This window comes from Dipodomys merriami, unplaced genomic scaffold (genome assembly GCF_024711535.1).
Source record: "Dipodomys merriami isolate MVZ:Mamm:240054 unplaced genomic scaffold, mDipMer1.0.p SCAF_1, whole genome shotgun sequence".
Lineage (NCBI taxonomy): Eukaryota > Metazoa > Chordata > Mammalia > Rodentia > Heteromyidae > Dipodomys > Dipodomys merriami.
In genome coordinates this window covers 133352258-133372250 of record NW_027202270.1, presented here as the reverse complement: position 1 = coordinate 133372250, position 19993 = coordinate 133352258, and the positions used below count along the sequence as shown (strand labels likewise).

Below are 19993 nucleotides of genomic sequence, written 5' to 3'. Positions count from 1 at the left end.
TGGACCTTTTACAGTTGTGAAGTCAGATATAACATTTGGCTAAATGGCGATCTGAGTTGAAACTCTATCTTCTGTATGAAGCAGGACTACTAAAGGGCCCAGCCTAAATAAAAGGTAGATAAGGGTGTGATGTCGCACCGCTTGTAGTTCCCAGCTACTGCTGTAGGAAAGAATCCAAAATAATGGCTTTACCAGGTGGATGTTTCTTTCTTTCTATTATAACTGTTCCTGTCTTATCAGTCCAGCTCTAGGGTGATGTTATAGGTATCTGAAGATGGTTCACCCTGATACCCACATTCCCATTTTCCCCCTTGAAATCCATACCCACACGTAGCATATATTCCTTCGGTTGTGTTCTCACTGGCCCAATCTCAGTCACATGTTATACTTAGCTTCAAAGGAGGTTGGGAAGTGTCATCTTTATTTTAAATAATTGCGTGCTGCACTATGGGTGATCTGCTTATGAGCAAGAAGAAGAGAATACATCATGGGGAACAGCCAGCTGTTATAAGTCTAAAGAAATGAGAATTAAAGTTTTTTTTAAGTATTTAGTGAGGTGGTCTTAAAAACAACCTTTAACAAGAAAACGTCAAAAAAATACTTCCAGTACATTTAAGTTTATGTGACTTCTTTTCAGTGTGTGGGATGGAGCCTAGGGCTTTGCATGTGCTAGCAAATTCTCTCCCACTGAAGTATATCCCCCAGCCTGTGTGTAGTTTTGTTTGTTTGTTTGTTTAAACCCTGCAAAAACAGCATTTCCTGTTGTTTAGAAGAGTCAGTTATTTCTTACTCCAGTTCCACAATTGTGTGTTTTGCCATTTGAAAATGAGTATGTGATTTCAAGTGAGCCAAAGGTCTGCTAGAGCAAATATTAAAACCCTTGACTTTAAGGGACTGGATATGTTCAACTGGTAGAGCAAACCTGCCTAGCAAACGTAAGACCCTGAGCTCAGACTTCAGTACTGCCACTGAAAGAAGAAAAGAAAGCCATTGTCTTTGATTTCAACAGAGTTAGAACCATTTAGAATCCAGCACACTCAAAATGCTCATAAGAAATAGGCAAGAGAGCTTCTTGAGAGGAAAACTGGAGAGGACATACGGAAGCCACTTACTGGAAGGAGAAAATGTAACCCTAGTGTGATCAGGTAAATAGATTCTTCCAGAGAGTAATGTTTATGGAGTAGATTTTTATGTGACATGTGAAATTTGGGCGCGATAGACAATATAGCTTGTGTCTAAATAGCATGGAGTCTAGAACTCTTTGATCTGAGTTTGAATCCTAGTTCTGAATCTTTTTTGGGGGGGGAGGAGGGGCAAGTACCAGGGTTTGATTTCAAGGGCCTCGTGCTTTCTTGATTTGCTTGCTTTGCTGGGTTCTCTTTAATACTTGAGCCACATCTCTAGCCTGGTCTTTTCTGGCTCATATTTTATAGATGGAGTCTTGTGGACTTTTTTGCCCGAGCTGGCTTTCAACTTTGATCTGTTGGATCTCAACTCTTAGTAGCTAAGATTTCAGGTGTGAGTCATAAGCATCCATCTCTGGCTCTGAATCTTACTAGCTGTATGACCTTGAGCAGGTTACCTTTCCTGTCTGCTTCAGTTTCTCTCTTGTTCTTTTTTTTTAATTGTTGTTATCAAGATGATACACAGAGAAGTTACAGTTATGTAAGTCAAGTAAAGTTAAATTTCCTTCTTTTTGTTTTGTCAGTTATAGGGCTTGAACTCAGGGCCTAGGCCTGGGCACTGTCCCTGAGCTCTTTTGCTCAAGGCTTTACCACTTTGAGACAGAGTGCCACTTCTGGTTTTCTGGTTGTTAATTGGAGATAAGAGTCTCCAGACTTTCATGCCCAGGCTGGGACTTAAAGCCATTCTTTCTGTATGTAGGTGAGTTCTAACCAGTAAACTGAAGAGAAGATGAAAAAAGTAGTTTTGTTACTAATGATGCTGGGACAAGTGAATGTCATACTGTCCTGGTAAACTGATCTCCTGAGTACAACTTTTGTATCAGGAAACACCAGTGAACAACTTCTATCTACAGTGCTATTCTAGGTCATGTACATTACACTAGTGGGCATCTTGGGTAACCTTAACAACCCTAGGAGGTAAGGGCTGTTGTTTTCTCTAACAGAAGAGATTCTGGAATTTGTATAAAGTCACACTGTGGAGGAATTAACCAGGCTTCAGAAGCTTGGCTCTTTCCTGTACCATTCTGTCCAGTAGGTGCCAGACAGTGATAAGAATGTTGAGACCTCTCCTTTTTTTTTTTTTTTTTTTTGGTACTGAGTATGGAACAGAGGCCTTGCACATTCTAGGCATGTGTTCTGCCACTAAACTACCTCACCAGCCCTTAGAGCTCTGAGACAGCTTCTTGCTTTGTAGCTCAAGCTGATATCAAATTCGTGATTCTCTGCTTTGATTGCTGGGATTATAGGTGTGGATCCCCAGGCGTGGCTTGAATCCTCTTTCCAAAGGAACATTTGAGACCCAGGATGATGTAGTTCTTAGCTCTGGCTGCTGCGGGGCCCAGCAGAGTTGTACCGGGATGCAGGAGACTGCCCCTTGCTCTTGTTGATATGGGGCTGATATTTCACAGCTTCACTGCCTGTAACAAGGAGCCATACACAAGGAGGTGAAATACCAGATCGATGCCAAGGGCCTTTCATCAGGTGGCTGCAGCCAGTTCTAGGACAGCTTATGAGTCTCAACTTTCAACAGGGTGAAAGTGGATTGTCAGCCGCCTGAGCCCGAAATCCTTGGCTGGCATGTCACTCCAGACCCATGCGCTAACAGGACAGCTAAGGACATGGTCCTAGGGAACTTTCTGAGAGGAGGAACAGAACACAAGTAAGGAATGGACCACCTGTAGTCCCAGTTCTCAGAGCTCCATGAATGGCTCTTTAAGCAAGTATGGAGAAGAAAGGTCTACTCAAGTGAAAAAAGTATCTGCTGGAATTAAAAGAACAAGTTGATCTGGGCATCAGAGGCTCAGGCCTATAATCCTAGGTACTCAGGAAGCTGAGATCTAAGAGTCTTGGTTCGAAACCAGCCCTGGCAGGAAAAGTCCATGAGATTCTTACCTCCAATTATCCACCTGAAAACCAGAAGTGGAGCTGACGCTCAAAGTAATAGAGCATTAAACTTAAGCAGAACTCTCAGGGACAGCCACCCAGGCCCTGAGTTCAAGCCCCACCACCGAAGGAAAAAACAATGCTGAACACTCAAAAACTAGCATTTCAGCTTGGACACACTTGAAAATATTCTAGTGGTAGCCCCTCCCTTGTCTACTTGTCCTGTGTGGATCTGGCTTTTTCTCCAACTGTTCAACCATCTCTCTTTAGCCTAAAAATGTTCAGTGTATTAAGCAGTTCTTTTTCTGTCCCAGCGTCTAAATTTCCTAGTTGAAATTTGCTTTCCTTGGGCAAAAAATAGAAGAGAAGGGCCCCCAGGCTGCTGCTAGACAGTGAAAAGAATGTTACACAGAAGCTAGTTCATAATTTAGGGCCCAAGGATTTCTTTTATCAGGGCGTCTTTTCCTTGTCCATTTTTTTTTCTTCTTTCTAGGATTGGAGAGACACATAGCTTCTCAGTACCCATTCCATTTGAGGGAGAGTATGTGGGTTGGGGTCACTGGTCCTGACCCCCCCCTTCTGGAAGATAAGATTGGGATATGCTTCAAGTATATTTATAGGGCAGACAGGTTGCCCAGGAATAAGATGAGTTAGGGGAGGTCTGAGAATGTGGCTTAATGGTAGAGCGCTTGCCTAACATGCATGAAGCCTGGGTTCAATTCCTTAGTACCACATAAACAGAAAAAGCCAGAAGTGGTACTGTGGCTCAAGTATAGAATGCTAGCCTTGAGCAGAAGAAGCTCATGAACAGTGCCCAGGCCCTAAGTTCAAGCCCCAGGACTGACGGAAAAAAAAAAAAAAAGATGAGTTAGGTGAGGAAATATGTGGCGTCACCTCAGCCAAAGCATCTGGCATTTGACCTGAGAGCTGACTACGCGAATTTGCCCTGCCTATTCAGAGCCTTTAGCTTTAGTTACTGATGTTTGGGTAATGAATAATGGTGCCATGACAGGGGAAGATGGGAGCGGATCTCTAACCTATACTCCATGTAGCCTTAGGCTATATCTTATGTATGATCTTTTGTGAGCCTCAGTCCCTTTGCTTCAGCCACTTGGTGTAAGATTCCAGAATTACCTAGCTCCTTAGATCTAAGTGATATGCTTCCCCTGGCAGCAAGGTAGATTTGATTTTCTTTTTTCCAGTCATGGGGCTTGAACTCTGGGCCTAGGCTCTGACCCTTAGCTCTTCAGCTCAAGGCTAGCATCCTGCCCCTTGAGCCACAGCGCCACTTCCTGTTTTCTGGTGGTTAATTGGAGATAAGAGTTTCACGGACTTTCCTGCCAGGCTGGCTTTGAACCACAGTCCTCAGATCTCTGCCTACTGGGTAGCTAGGATTACAGGCGAGAGCCACCAGCACCTGGCTTGTTTCTTTTTGTTTGATTGTGATGATAGAGATGTGTGGTGCCAGGGATTCAAATGCTGTGCCAATATGCTGTACCTAACCCCAAGACAGGGTTATTGTGGGTTTTTGTTGTTGTTGTTTGGTAAGTTGTGGGGTTGAATTTAGGGTCTGGGTGCTTTCCCAAGCTCTTTTGCTCAAGGTGAGTGCTTTACCATTTTGAGCCACACCTCTGTTTCCAGTTTTCTGGTGGATAATTGGAAATAAGAGTCTCATGGACTTTCTTGCACGGGCTGGCTTTGAACCACAACCCTCAGATCTAAACCTCTTGAGTAGCTGGATTATAGGCATGAGCCATCAGTGCTTGTCTTGGGTTTTTGTTGTTGTTGTTTGTTTGTTTTTAATGTAGCAGCGAGGGATGGTTTAGTAACAGAGAATATACTTAGTATGCTCAAGACCTTAGGTTCACTTTGGTTCCTGGCACTAAAAAGTAAAGTTCAGTCTCTTTCTATTTTTTTAAAATTAAACTAAATAAGGTGATATGAATGTCATGTGTCCCCAAACAGGGAGATATTCTGTGTGGATGATACAAGGCAGGCTTGTACGTAAACAAGATCCATCCTACAAAAGGACAGAAAACCTAGACTTGCATTCATTAGCATCAAAGACAGCAGCCATGGCTCTTCACTTGACTCATAAACCCAGGATCAGGGAGCTGAGAATTAAATAACCATGAGAATCTTTTTTTTTTGTCGGTCATGGGGCTTGAACTCTGGGCTTGGGCGCTATCCTTGTGCTCTTTAGCTCAAGGCGAGTGCTCTACTGCTTGAGCCACAGCACCACTTCTGGTTTTCTAGTGGTTACTTGGAGATAAGAGTCTCACGGTCTTTCCTGCCCAGGCTGGCTTTGAACCGTGATCCTCAGATCTCAGCCTTTTGAGTAGCTAGAATTACAGGCGTGAGCCACCGGCACCCAGATTCTTCTTCTTCTTCTTTTTTTTTCCAGGGCACTGTACCTGAGCTTCTTTTGCTCAAGGCTAGCACTCTACCATTTGAGCCACAGTGCCACTTCTGGCTTTTCTGTTTATGTGGTATTGAGGAATTGAACCCAGGGCTTCATGCATGCTAGATAAGCACTCTACCACTAAGCCACATTCCCAGTCCCACCATGAGATTCTTTTACCCTGGTACCTTGGAGCCAGTTGTGTTGACAAGCGGAATCCTGGCTTGAGTGTAAAGTCTGACTGACCCTTTGCTTGATGGCCCTTATGATGTAGTCACAGTTGGGTTATGGTACCTACATCTTTACTTCCCCGGCTGAGCAGATGCAGGAACTGGAGCAGAGGCTGCTGGAGGCGGAGCAGAGAGCAGAAAATGCAGAGACCCAGGTAACAGGATCTGGGGGTGGGAGATTGACAAGAGAGTATGGGGAGGAGGGGGAGATGATCTGGTCTTCTGAGACCAGGAAATCCATGTAAGACCTGAACAGGTAGATGTACAAAGAGCTTTCTGTGGCAATGAAGGCATGTTTGGGTAGGCTTGGTTTAGCAAGGGGGTGCATTAGTCCAAATGGGCCATGCTAGGCTACAGGAACAAATTAGGTCTGCCGTCCCAGTGATTTATAACATTTGGTTCCATGCATGGTTCTCATCCATTGAAGGGTTCAACTGTGAGTGTGCTTCCATAGCCATTCACGGGTCCATGATAAATAAGACTCTCCTATCTTATAGTTAGAGCCTATAGGACACATAGCCTTGAGCAAAAGAGCTTAGGGACAGTGCCCAGGCATCAAGTTCAAGCCCCACAACTGACAAAAACTACAATAACAAATAAATATTAAATTGCCAGGCTCTGGTGGCTTATGCCTATAAATCCTAGCTACTCGGAATGCTGAGATCTGAGGATTGCATTTCAAAAGCCAGCCTGGGCAAGAAAATCTGTGACTTTTTATCTGTAGTTAACCACCAGAAAACCAAAAGTGGTGCTATGGCTCAAAATGGTAGAGTCCTAGCCTTGATGATGATATTAATGTTAGAAATGGCTCAGAATGTTGGGGTGTCATATGGAATAAGGAAACAATCCTGGACGGAACTCAGCAAGGCAAAATTTACTTCAGAAGAGTGTGCCATCTGCCAAAAATCTGGCAAGCTAGCACACAGAGCAGACAGGCTGTTCCCTTTTTATCCCTAATACAACAGGCCCCACCCTTCTGCTTGGATTGGCTGAGCTCAGGTTCACAATCTGCTCATGATTGGCAAGTTTGAAGAAGCTGAAAAAACGGATAAACAGTTTTTCTTTTTGCTTTTTTGTCGGTTGTGGGGCGTGAACTCTGGGCGTGGGTGCTGTCCCCCAGCTTTCCAGCTGTAGATCAGCGCTCTACCACTTGAGCCTCAGCCCCACTTCCCGCTTTTTCTGCTTATGTGGTGCTGAGGAATCGAACCGAGGGCCTCATGCATGCAAGGCAAGCACTATACCACTGAACCACCTTCCCAGCACCAGATAAACAGTTTCAAGTAATTATAAAGTGACTGTTAAAAGACTTTGAGATAAAAGTAATAGTACTTAAGCAATCTCAAAACAAAACTCACACCCTGTACTACTGGAACAATCTGAGGTGTGTCTTAATTCCTCTTCAAAATATACTCACACCCTCTTCTGCTTTGTTGAACAATCTCAAGTGTGTCTTAATTCCTCTTCCCTTTTGGACCAAACAGTTGAGACAAAACCTTACATTTCAAAAATTCCTCCTCTTAAAGCATTTCCTCTTTCTTAGAATAATCAACAAGAGCTAAGCCAGCAGGCCAAAGCAGGAATTTTTAAGCAACCCACTTTTATAGCAATTAATATTAATACACATATTAATATTAATTATAGTAATGATTAATAGTTAACGTATTATCATTATTATTTGGCGATACTGAGGTATGAACTTGAGTCTTGTGCTTCCCAGCCAAGTGCACTTGAGCTGTGCCTCCAGCCCAGAATAGCCAAAAGGAGTTTTTGTGTTTTCAGTTCCTTTTGCCCAGATAAATGCTTCCTTCAATTGGCCCAGATTGCCCTGCACCAGTGCTCTGCCTGGAAGTCATAGTGTGTTACATCTGGGGGTATCCCCACCTCTGTTACTGACCATTGCATACACCTTGTGAGTGATGTGAGACCTCTCTGTCCTTTTTAGGTGGGTATGATGGAAGAGAAGGTAAAACTGTCCAATCTAAAGAATGTGGACTCCACAGGCAGCCTGCACTGCAAGTACCAAGAATTGCTGAAAGCCATGCAAAGCAAAGATGAGCTCATCTGCCAGCTGGAGGCACAGCTGGAGAAACAGGTAATGGTTAATGTGTACAATAGAGCACCAATCCCCTTTCAGCATTGGCGCCAGTTGACCCACTTCTCAAGCCCCTCTGCTTGAGCCCTGAAGTGATCGGGAACTCACTACCATGACTCTGTTCTTTCACATGGGGTCTTGATTAGTGAGAAGCCTTTTTTCCCTCACATCTGTTCACTAGAAGCCAGACAAGGGCTATAGAGGTAAAGGACCTTGGAGACAGCCTGATCTGGGTCTGATTCCTACCTTTATCTCTTCTCTCACTGGGCACATTATTTAAATGGCTGGTTATCATTTTACACGGCTGTACAATAGAGGTTATAAAAATCTATTGAGTGAGGGGGGGACTTAATAGATAATCTGCATATAATATTAGACACATGGTTGGTGCTTTGTAAGGAGAGCCTTTCTTTCTCTGTGCTGGCCTTGTGCCCCATCAGCATGTGCTATTTGATATTTGACTGTAGTGTGACTGGAGCAGCAAGGCTGGAAGATCTTCCTTGGTCAGCTGGTTGGACAAAGTTTCTCAATGAACCTGAACAAGCAGAAATGAATGTTGTCCCCTTCTGGTATTTGAGACTTGCCCTCCTGAGTGTGTTAGAGCCTAGGAAAACCCACTGTCTAGCATTGGAATTTGCTCCTACGAGAACTTCGGGAACATCCTCAGCCTGAGAGTCTAGCTGCTTTTGTAGAGCTGGCTGATGCCTGGATGTTAGGCATACACTGTTCACTCATTTCTTCTTCAGAATAGCTCAGCAAAGAGGTTTCCTTTTTCCCCCTCATAGAGGCACACAGAGGAAATAGCTTTCCTGACTAATGTCTCTCAGCAAATAAGCATCATGTATAGGATCAAAGCCCATTTCATTTTACCCCAGGACACTCGGATGGGGTAGCATGTTAGGCAATTGCTGTACCATGGACCTATACCTCCAGCCCTTGCTTTATTTAGATATAAACCTACTAGGGGTGGGAAGGTGGCTCAGTGGTGGAGCGCTTGCCTTGCATGCATGAGGCCCTGGGTTCGATCCTCAGAACCACATAAGTAGGAAAAAAAAAAAAAAAAGCCAGAAGTGGCGCTGTGGCTCAAATGGTAGAGTGCTAGCCTTGAGCTGAATTGCTGAGGGACAGTGTCCAGGCCCAGAGTTCAAGCCCCACAACCAACAAAAAAAAATAAAAATTAAAAAAAAAAATGTTGGGCCGGCACCAGTGGCTCACGCCTGTAATCCTAGCTACTCAGGAGGCTGAGATCTGAGGATCATGGTTCAAAGCCATCCAGGCAGGAAAGTCTATGAGACTCTTTATCTCCAATAAACCACCAGAAAACCAGAAGTGGTGCTGTGGCTCAAGTGGGAGAGCGCTAGCCTTGAGCTGAAGAGCTGAGGGACAGTGCCCAAACCCAGAGTTCAAGCCCCATGACCAACAACAACAACAAAAAATGTTGGTGGCTATCAACCTTTCCATTCCCCCAAAGGCTTTGCCATTTTGTACAAGGGGACTCACTCTCCACATTCTTGACAGTTTGGGATAATATCAAACTTGGAAGTTGTGTTAGGCTGTTAGAGGGAAATGGTGTCTTGTTTTTATCAGTCTGTTTAAAATTAGGATTGAGGTGGTTCAGCTTTTCATGGGCTTCTTTTCCTGTTGATTGTTGATTCATATCCTTTGCATATGTTCAGCAGTTGCTCATTTGAAATATCCCTTTGCATGTGTGTCATTTGTATTGTAAATTCTTCTTCAGTTGGAGGGTAGAGAACATTTCTGGGGTTTGAACTCTCACACCCCAGCCTTGTTTTTTTGTTTGTTTGTCGGTCGTGGGGCTTGGGCTTGGGAGCTCTTCAGCTCAAGGCTGGGGCTCTACTACTTGAGCCACAGCGGCTCTCGGTTTTCTGAGTGGTTAATTGGAGATAAGAATCTCATAGACTTTCTTTTTTTTTTTTTTTGAGGGGGGGGGTCCAGTCATGGGGCCTGAACTCTGGGCCTGGGTGCTGTCCCTCAGCTCTTCAGCTCAAGGCTAGCGCTTACCGCTTGAGCCACAGTGCCACTTCCAGCTTTTTTATTTTTTGCTTATGTGGTGCTGAGGAATCGAACCCAGGGACTCAGGCATGCAAGACAAGCGCTCTACCACTGAGCTACCTTCCCAGCCCCTCTCATAGACTTTCTTGCCTGGGCTGGCTTTGAATGGTGATCCTCAGGTCTCAGTGTCCACAGTAGCTAGGATTACGGGTTTTGTTTTTGTGTTTTTTTGAAACAGTTTTTTCCTTTGTTGCCCAGACTGATCTTGGGCTTCAGTGATCCTCCCCTCTCAGCCTCCTGTGTGACTGGAACTACAAACATATACCACTATGTCCAGCTTCCAGTTGCTCTTTTGATTTTGTTTAATGAATTCTTTTGTGTGTATGCATCATACAGTAATTGATAGTGATGATTAATTACCTTTTCCTTCATGTTTTTGGGGGGATCTGTATTATGCCCTTTTCACTTTTAACAGTTTTTTGTTGGTTTCTTTTAAGGTTTTTTGTTTTGTTTTGAGTTTTTTTCTTGACACAGAAGCTGGCTTGTCTTGAACTCTGCAATTCCTGCCTTGGTCTCTTGAGTGCTAGGATTACAGATGTGTGCACCATCACACCTGGCAATAATAGTTTTAGAAAATATTATTTAATTCACAGCAAGATTCCCCCCCATTGGGACTCCCTCATTCAGTCATTTGATGTTCCTTTTTCTGGCTTCCCACCTCTGATTATTCACTCTTCTAGTGACTGCTATAATTAACTAAAGGCCTTCTCTTTCTTGCAGAAGCAGATGAGGGCTGAGGAAGCAAAAATTGTTCAAGAAAAAGCTGCAAAGATCAAGGAGTGGGTGACCCTGAAGTTAGCAGAAGTGAGTTGAAGCCTTATTCTGGGGGGTGCTGGCCTGGGGTATTGCTGGGGTTGCCCCTATTCCCAGAGTTTCCTGTCTTCTTCCATACCAGGGACTTGCTGGGCTTCACTTTGTTAGTGTTTGTTCTTCACTGATTCCCCTGGCTTTACTGTCTCATTCCTTTTGACTTGGTCAGTTTCCTTGAGTTCCAGACTAACTTTGTGCTGGATTTGAGTAAAATATACATGGAATCTACCATTGCAACTGTAGTTATTTTTCCTGCCTGGGCTGGCTTTGAACAACAATCCTCAAATTTAGCCTCCTGAGTAGCTAGGATCACAGGCATGAGCCACTAGCAGCAGCCAGCCTGCAAATTAATATATATATTGCCAGTTTGGAGCTTGAACTCAGGGCCTGGGCACTGTACGTGAGCCTCTTCTGTGTTCAAGGCTAGCACTCTACCACTTGAGCCATAGCGCCACTTGTGGCTTTTTCTGTTTATGTCATACTAAGGAATGGAACCCAGGGCTTCATGCATGCAAGGCAAGCACTCTACCACTAAGCCACATTCCCAGCCTCCAAACTATATTTTTAAGTGTACAGTTCTGTCATTGCTGCTAAATGCACACATAGTGTTATATAACTATCACACTACTATTTTCATAGCTTCTCATCATCCCAGAAGAAACTGTCTGTCCAATGCTGACTCAGTCCATCCCTCATGCCAGTTCCAGGTAGCCTCTGTTCCCCCTTTCCTCTCTGTCTATGTACTTTTGTACTTCCTCACTGCTAAGCCAGCCTCTTTCTAAACTAAAGGTAAGAGAGTCGTAGTTTGGGAAAGGTTAAACACGCAGCTCTTACTCTGGCCTTCTGAGTTCACTCCTGCAGGAGGGTATTGGCTCATTTTGCCACCCCTTCTTCTTTAAATATATATCTCAGGTCACTTGCTAAACTATATGTTCTTAGGGATAGAACTAACAATTTACCTCCATTTTCCCACAGCCATATTGGGCCCTTGCTAAAAGGTGCTCAGTAAAACTGTGCTAGGGTAGCTGGCCACCAGGACTCATGCCTGTTATCCTAGTTCCTCAGGAGGCTGAGACTTGAGGATCACGGTTCAAAGCCAGCCTGGGCAGCAAAGTTGCTGAGACTCTCATCTGTAGTTATCTGTTATCTTTATCAGATATCTATTAGAAAGCCAGAAGTGGAGCTGTGGGTCAAGTGATAGAGCATTACCCTGGAGCACAAGAGCTCAGTGATAGTGCTCAGGCCCTGAGTGTACACACACACACACACACACACACACACACACACACACACACACACACACACACACACACACACACACACACACACACACACACACACACACACACACACACACACACACACACACACACACACACACACACACACACACACACACACACACACACACACACACACGGAGTTTAGAAACCCATACAGCTGCTATAAAGATGGGTCTCAAAGTCATTATGTGAAGAGAAAGAAGCCAGACTTAGAGAAGCACACTTTGTGTAATTCTACTTACCTAAAGTTCAAAAGTGGGCATAATTAAATTAATATGTAACAATGTACAACAGAGAGATAAGACCCAGGAAACAAGGAAGTGAGTGGCAAACTGAAAGGCCTGATTACCTTTCGTGGGGAGGAAGGGACCTGTGATTATGAAGGGTGAGTCAGCCAGTTACCTGGGGCACTGGCAGGCTGTTATCTAGCCTGGGTGGTGGTCATGGGAGTAGTCATTTCAGAGTCATTTGTTAAGCCATTTGTTGATGTGGGATGCAGTTTTCTGTATACATGTTATGTTTCACAATTTTCCAAAAAAAAAGATTGAAAGTAAGGATGTATCCAAATCATAGGGCATTCACACACACACACACACACACACACACCATTTTTTTTTTTTTAATAACTAAGCTGGGCGCCAATGGCTGTAGCTACTCAGGAGGCTAAGATCTGAGGATCACAGTTCAAAGCTAGCCCGGGCAGAAAAGGCTGTGAAACTCTTATCTCCAATAAACCACCAAAAAGCCGGAAGTGGTGCTATGGCTCGAGTGGTTGAACGCTCTCCTTGAGCTGAAGAGCTGAGGGACAGTGCTCAGGTCTAGAGTTCAAGACCCTTGATGGACGACTAAAAAAACAAAAACAAAAAACAAAAAAAACACTAGAAAAATAAGTTCAGGACTGCCAAATAAGATTCTATGCCAGCCAGTGCCAGCTAGAACAAGAAGAAGACAAGGTCAGGACTTCTCAGGAAGGTTAGCACTGGATTGATGAGATGAGGGTACCAAGTATTATTTGTTAAACATTTTTGGCTTTTAGGCTTGTTTTGAGTTAGGTATCTGAACATCCAGGTACAGGTTACTTTAAGCTGACTATTTGTTGATGTTTCTTTGTTTTGTTTTGTATTCTTATGCCAATCCTGAGTCTTGAAATCACAGCCCAGGCACTGTCCCTGAGCTTTTTTGCTCAAAGCTAGCACTCTACCACTTGAGCCACAGCTCCACTTCCAGCTATTGCTGTTGCTGCTGCTTCTTTCTTCTTCTTTCTTCTGGTTAATTGGAGATAAGAGTCTTGTGGGCATGGATTTTCCTGCTCAGGCTGTCTTTGAACCATGATCCGCAGATCCCAGTCTCCTAAGTAGCTAGGATTACAGGTGTGAGCTACTGGTGTTGCTGGTGTCCATCTGTCTTTCCTACCCCCCTTCCCCGCCCCTCTTTTTGTTGTTGGTGGTGGTGGTTGTGGGGCCTGAACTCTGGGCCTGGGCATTATCCCTCAGCTCTTCAGCTCAAGGCTAGCACAGTACCACTTCCGGTTTTTCTGCTTATATGGTGCTAAGGAATCAACCCAGGGCCTCATGCAAGTGAGGCAAACACTCTACCACTGAGCCACCTTCCCAGCTCAGAGCTATTGGTTTTTGATGTTGGAGATCAGACTCCGGCAGGCTAGTCAAGCATTCTGCCACTGAGCTCCATCCTCAGCCCCTTAAATCTTCAATTTTCCTTTTGTCCAGCTGGAGATGGAGAATCAGCACCTCAAGAGCTGTAATCAGCATCTTCTAGAACAGGTGGGAGCACTTCAGCATGATCTAGAAGGTAAGCAGGCCACATATAGGTGTACACAACAGGAATGGGGCTCAATGGAGTCTCATCTCAGTATGCCTGTGTTTTCCTCAATCACAGCTCTTCGGATGGCACCTACGGGGAAGCTGCTAGGGGCCTCTGAAGGAACTGCAGAGCAGGATTCTGTCCCTTCAGGGCCAGGAGACCAGCCTGTGGGGCAGGACATGGCTCCCCAAGCCCAGGATTTAAAGGCAACTGTGTCTGCACCTTCTTTGGGAGCCATGCAGAACAAGGACCCTTTGCCTGAAACCAGCAGCCCTGAGGATTCTGGCTCCAGTGTGGCCCAACCTGGGGAAGTAGTAGAAAGCAAGACCCTTCAACTCCATCTGGGAAGAGAGGCACCTCCCAGCCAGCTGTGCATGAAGCCTAGCACCCCCAGACATGGCTCAGCCTTCTGGAGGGAGGTTCTGGTCACTGCTCAAGGAGGGACACTTCCTGGCACCAAGAACTCGGCCAGGGAAGGAGGCCCTGGCAGTAGCCTGACACTGCCAAAGGTTCGGGCTCCTAGCACCCCTCGAGACAGTATCCAGGTGGCTAAAAGGCACCATAGCCAGCCCCAGGTGGGCCCTGGACATTTTGATCAGGTGGTGAGCATCGAGATCGGGGCCCTGTCAGCTCTCCACCCCTCTAGGCTTTCCAAGCTGGAGACCCAAGCTCGGCTCCAGGAAGAACCAGAGAAGATGGAGATGGAGGAGCCGACTTCAGCAGGGAAGGAGAAAGAAAGAGAGAGCCTGAAGACCACTGGAGCTGAGCTACAAGAAGGGGGGCTGAGGAACAAACCACCCACACCCCCCCTGCATAGGTTTCCATCCTGGGTAAGAGGTGACCAGGGGCCGGGCTGGAAGCAGAGCCAAAGATGGGCACACGGTCCCTTGATAGTATCCATGAGTTGAGCCTAGGTGGGCCTGGCAGCCTGGCTTTGGGTCTTAGAGGCCTGTACCATAGAGCCTGCCCAGCCCACCTGTTGGTGAGGAGCAGAGCCAGAATCTGAAGGTGTAAATGGTGGCTGATTGAAACGTCTAAGTGCTTACTGCCCACCAACCTGAGTGCCTTGTGACATTTTCTTGTATGTGTAGGGGTTAAGAACACAGGTTCCAGGATCATGTCACTGGGGTTTAATTGTTAACTCTGTGACCCTGAGCAAGTAACTAAGCCTCTGTGCCTCAGTTTCCAAGTCTGTAAAATGAGGGTCCTAGTGACAGTTGGATTGTTAGGATGATTAAATAGGTTAGTGGCAAGTGGCAGATGCTACATAAGTGTTGGATATATATATTTTATATATATAATATATATATTTACGTATAACATGATAAAGTGCTGTGAGGTCTGGGGGGACTGCTTCATAGTGAATGACATGGGAGGGAGGAGATGGGGTGCAGATGGAAGCGCATGGACAGTATGTGAGCACAGTGCATGCGGCAAGGTGGGTCCAGTCAGTCTCCGCACTGTTCTCTCTACTTATGTGCCTGATATTTTCTGTGATTAAAAACAAAAAAGCTTGGGCTGGGAAGGTGGCTCAGTGGTAGAGCACTTGCCTTGCATGCCTGAGGCCCTGGGTTTGATTCCTCAGCACTACATAAGCAAAAAGAAAAAAGCCGGAAGTGGCGCTGTGGCTCAAGTGGTAGAACGCTAGCCTTGAGCTGAAGAGCTGAGCGACAGCGCCCAGGCCCAGAGTTCAGGCCCCACGACCAGACCCCCCCAAAAAAAAAAAAGCTAGAATAAAAATGAGCTGGATGTCAACATCCCACAGCAATGAGGATGATGGGAGGATTCAAAGGGCTTTACACAGAGCCCAACACGTCTCAAAGACCCTCAGCTGTGTGGAAAATTAAATGCTGGCTGTACAGTTTAGCCTCTGGCCCAAGGTTCTGTAGTAGTTAGTGGCTTCTAGTTCAGGTCCTGCTGCTTTGAAGCCCAGCTCTAGTGTCCTTGCTGTGCAGTCTCATGGGGTTATGGCCACTGCAGATGGCCTGGCATCTCTCTCTCTCTCTCTCTCTCTCTCTCTACTTCCCTTTTCCTCTCTCCCTCCCTTCCCCACTCCTCCCCGTCCTGGGCTTTGAACTCAGGGCTCAAGGCTCAAGGCTCATGCTCTACTACTTGAGCCACAGCTTTACTTCTGGCTTTTTGATGACTAATTGGAGATAAGAGTCTCAGGGACTTTTTCCAAGCTGGCTTTGAACCTTGATCTTCAGATCTCAGCCTCCTGAGTACCTTGGATTATAGGCGTGAGCCACCGGCACCCTGCTCAGATGGCATTCTCTTACTCAAGTCAGATTGAATGCTGCCATGCGCCGATGCAGCACTGCTTCTGACAGCAGAGGGACTGGGGCATCCCATGATGGGATTACCTCCCCATAGCACGGCTTGGGAGACTCCTGACTTCAGTAGCATCTTCCAGGGGCTCCCTTTGAAGTGTTGGTTCAGGGAGGCTCCAAGCCCAGGCTCATGAGCTACACCCGTGGGGGGAACTTCTGGGTCTCTATGAGACCATCTGTAAGGCTAGAGACCTCAGAGTGTAGAGCTGGGCTGGAAGGAAGATTAGACAGGAAACAGCGGTGCCCCTGACACCAGCCATCCTTCAGGCAATGGCTCCTTGTTGTGTTCTTCACATGCTCTGGAGCTGCAAGGCCAAGGTGGGGTGAGGGTGCATTCGGACAAGAGTTGTAGCAGAAAGGGGCTCAGCATCTGTTAGCCAAAAAGTGATGTTTTTATCTGCCACTTTGCCCAGTAAAGCCATCCACTGTGGTAACAGTGCGGCTCTGGCATTTTGTTTGTGTATCTTTTTTTTTTTTTTGATCGGTCATGGGGCTTGAACTCTGGGCTTGGGCACTGTCCCTGCGCTCTTCAGCTCAAGGTGAGTGCTCTAGTGTTTGAGCCACAGAGCCACTTCCGGGTTTCTAGTGGTTTATTGGAGATAAGAGTCTCACGGACTTTCCTGCCCAGGCTGGCTTTGAACCGAGATCCCCAGATCTCAGCCTCCTGAGTAGATAGGATTACAGGAGTGAGCCACTGGTGCCCTGCTATTGTTTGTTTCTTAAGTTGTGTGTGGGCAAGAGAGTTGAGAAGCTACACAGATAAAATGCTTCAGCCAGGCATGCTATTAGGGGGTACCTGTAGTCCCAGCCCCTCAGGAGGCTGAGGGGGGAGGATCACTTGGCCTAGTAATGCTACAGGCAACATAATGAGACATTGTCTCAAAGGATAGGCCATGTGACACATAAGCTGTGCTCTGAAGATGGGGGTATGACTTCTTTCCACTGTCAGTTGGGTCCTAAGTACCCCAACAATCAGCCAGTGTGGTTTAAGGGGAATTTGTTTTCAACTCTGTAACCCCCTCCTGAGGGAAATAAAGACACTGCTGCTCATCTAAAGGCCCCTGGGGAAGATTCACTCCTGTCTAACAGGAGCCTTGAGAAGGCAGTGGGCCAGAAAGGCCGGCCTGTAGCCATTAGGGGGGAAAAAACAAAACCTGAGAAATCCATAGAAGGATATTTTTCAACCTGGGAAATGAGGGAGGCAGATACTCTGATTGGTACAGCCTTTCTCTTTATCCTTGAAACCACCTTGCGTGATAGACATTCATACCCTTTTGTCAAACAGTGCTATCTTTTGTTTAACCTCAGTCCTTCAGGCTTGGGTTTCATTCATTTCCTTGGTGGAGTTAGGAGCTTGGCCTTTGTTTAATTCCCTGACCGCGATGGGCAGAAATAATCTATTTTATGTGTACACTCCATGGATGGATCTGTCCTGCAGCAGCAGCAGCAGCAGCCTCTACCCCCTGTCCCTGTCCCTGCCCTCTTGTCTTGCCCTCTATCTGGTTATCTCTGCCTCTTATTATTTATTTCCCCGGCTGTCTCAGTGCTATGAGCATCCCCTTGCTACAATCTCACCCCACTGCCTTCCAGCCCTGTGTCCCAGCCTGGCTGACCCCCAGTTGCCTTCCTGGGCCAGCCTGGCTGACCTAGTCAGCCCTGTGACTCAGCAGTCACCTGTGACTCAGCAGTGGGCCTTTGTTTTCCCTGTTGGGCCAGTAGAGCAAACTGATCTGGAACAGTCTAGATGAAGCCTTTGGGTTGTTGGAGCAATGCTCCCTAGCCTTCGGAGGCCTTTTTCAGACCTGGGGATATGCTTGGGTCTGGCATTCTCTGCAGAAGCGTCTTTCACCTCTGGAGTTCTGGATTCCTCTCAGGCTTTGCAGGTTAGCCCCAAACTTTAACATTGATGTGACATGGTTACTGTAAAAAGACAACGTAGCCAGGCGCTGGTGGCTCAGGCCTGTAATCCTAGCTACTCAGGAGGCTAAGATCTTAGGATCGCGGTTCAAAGGCAGCCTGGGCAGGAAAGTCCATAAGACTCTTATCTCCAATTAACTACCAGAAAACAGGAATTGGCACTGTGGCTCAAGTGGTAGAGTACTAACTTTGAGCTCAAGAGCTGAGGGACAGCACCCAAACCAGAGTTCAAGCTCCATGACCGACCAAAAAATAAAATTAAATTAAAAAATAAATAAAAATACAATGTAAACTGGGCACTGGTAGCTCACCCCTGTAATACTAGGTACTCAGGAGGCTGAGATCTAAGGATCACAGTTTGAAGCCAGCCTGGGCTGGGAAGTCCATGAGACTCTTATCTCCCATAAACTACTCCAAAAAAGCCAGAAGTGGAGATGTAGCTTAGTGGTAGAGTGCTAGCCTTGAGCAAAAAGAAGCTCAGGGACAGCAACTAGACCCTGAGTTCAAACCCCATGACTGGCACAAAGAAAAAAAAAAAAGACAATGTATCCTGGTTTCCAAATAGCTTATAAAAGAAAACACACACACCGTGCTATTCAGGAGGCTGAGATCTGAGGATCTAGGTTCAAAGCCAGCCTGGGCAGGTAAGTACATGAGACTGTTTAATCTCCAATAAACGACTCAGAAAACCAGAAGTGGCGCTGTGGCTCAAATGGTAGAGCCCTCACCTTGAACTGAAGAGCTAAGGGACAGCGCCCAGGCCCAGCGTTGAAGCCCCACAACCGCCACCACACCTCTCCCCCCCGACTCAAAAAAAAAGAACACACACCTCACCAGTGGCTCTGACTTCATTCTCACCACTCCCAACTTCAGGATTAAGACCTGGGTCTAAAATGAGAAAGATTGGGGGGTGGGGGGTGGAGAACAGATTACTGTCTTATCAACTTCCTTTGTCCCAAGGGAAAGAATGAAGGCTACAGAGGGACTAGTATCTGCTGGGCGTGGATTAAGCTCCAGGTGTTAATGTTTACTTTAGTTAATTCATTTGATTCCACAGCAGCCTGCTGAAAGGTCAGTTTTATTGTAGCACTGAGAAAAATCAGACTTAGAAAGGAAGGATCTTGCCTGAAGTCTCCTAGCCAGTAACTGGTCCATCTTGGGTGTGGGAACAGCCCTGGGTCCTGACTTCCTGGCACCTTTCATTCCAGGAGAGCCGGATCTACGCAGTGGCCACATCAGGCATGCAGCTGTCAGATGTGTCTCCTCGAAGTAATGCCACCTGCTGTGGTGAGTCCAAGGGCCCAACTACCCGTGGTGGGCCTGGCACTGGTTCCCTTCCCCAGCACGAACAGTTCAGGCAAAATTATACAGCCAGGGCTGCCTTCAAGCTGCCTTCGTTTTCTAGGAATGTTAAGGAAGTAGTGCACAGCCAGCTCATCTTTCTCGCTTAGGGGAAGTGATCGGGATTATAGCCAGTCACAGAGCGGAGAGGGACCTTGCCAAGCACGGTCATGTGTGCGTCCCTTCTGTAGGGCCAGGGCTGTGCGTGAGAGCAGCCCCAAGTGCTCCGATTCACACGAACCTTGCTCAGTGGCCAAAAGCCTTCTGCTCACTTTGGCAACACATATACTAAAACTGAAACAACACAGAGATGCATGATAGATATACAAATTCATGAAGCATTGCCTATTAAAAAAAAAAAGCCAGGTGCCATGGTTCATGCCTGTAATCCTAGCTACTCAGGATGCTGAGATCTGAAGATTGTGGTTTGAAGCCAATCTGGGCAGAAAAGTCCTTGTGAGATTCTTATTTCCAATAAACCACTGAAAAAAAGAAAAACCAGAAGTGGAGTTGTGGCTCAAAGCAAAAGAGCTCAGGGACAGCTCCCAGGCCCTGAGGTCAAGCCCCATGACCAATAAAGAAAAAGTCACCAAGCCAGGTACCAGTGCTCCACGCCTGTAATCCTAG

General features: G+C 46.2%; 1 protein-coding gene across 2 annotated transcripts in view; it reads left to right on the top strand.

Moving 5' to 3' along the window:
• LOC138833190 (pleckstrin homology domain-containing family H member 1) overlaps positions 1-19993 on the top strand; it is a 51415-nt gene that overhangs the window by 9090 nt on the left and 22332 nt on the right. For both annotated transcript variants that reach the window (XM_070031562.1, XM_070031557.1), the window contains exons 3-8: positions 5792-5854; positions 7642-7791; positions 10585-10668; positions 13685-13766; positions 13854-14608; positions 19234-19312. In XM_070031562.1, the coding sequence (XP_069887663.1) occupies positions 5792-5854; positions 7642-7791; positions 10585-10668; positions 13685-13766; positions 13854-14608; positions 19234-19312 (1213 nt within the window). The remainder of the gene's footprint in view (positions 1-5791; positions 5855-7641; positions 7792-10584; positions 10669-13684; positions 13767-13853; positions 14609-19233; positions 19313-19993) is intronic.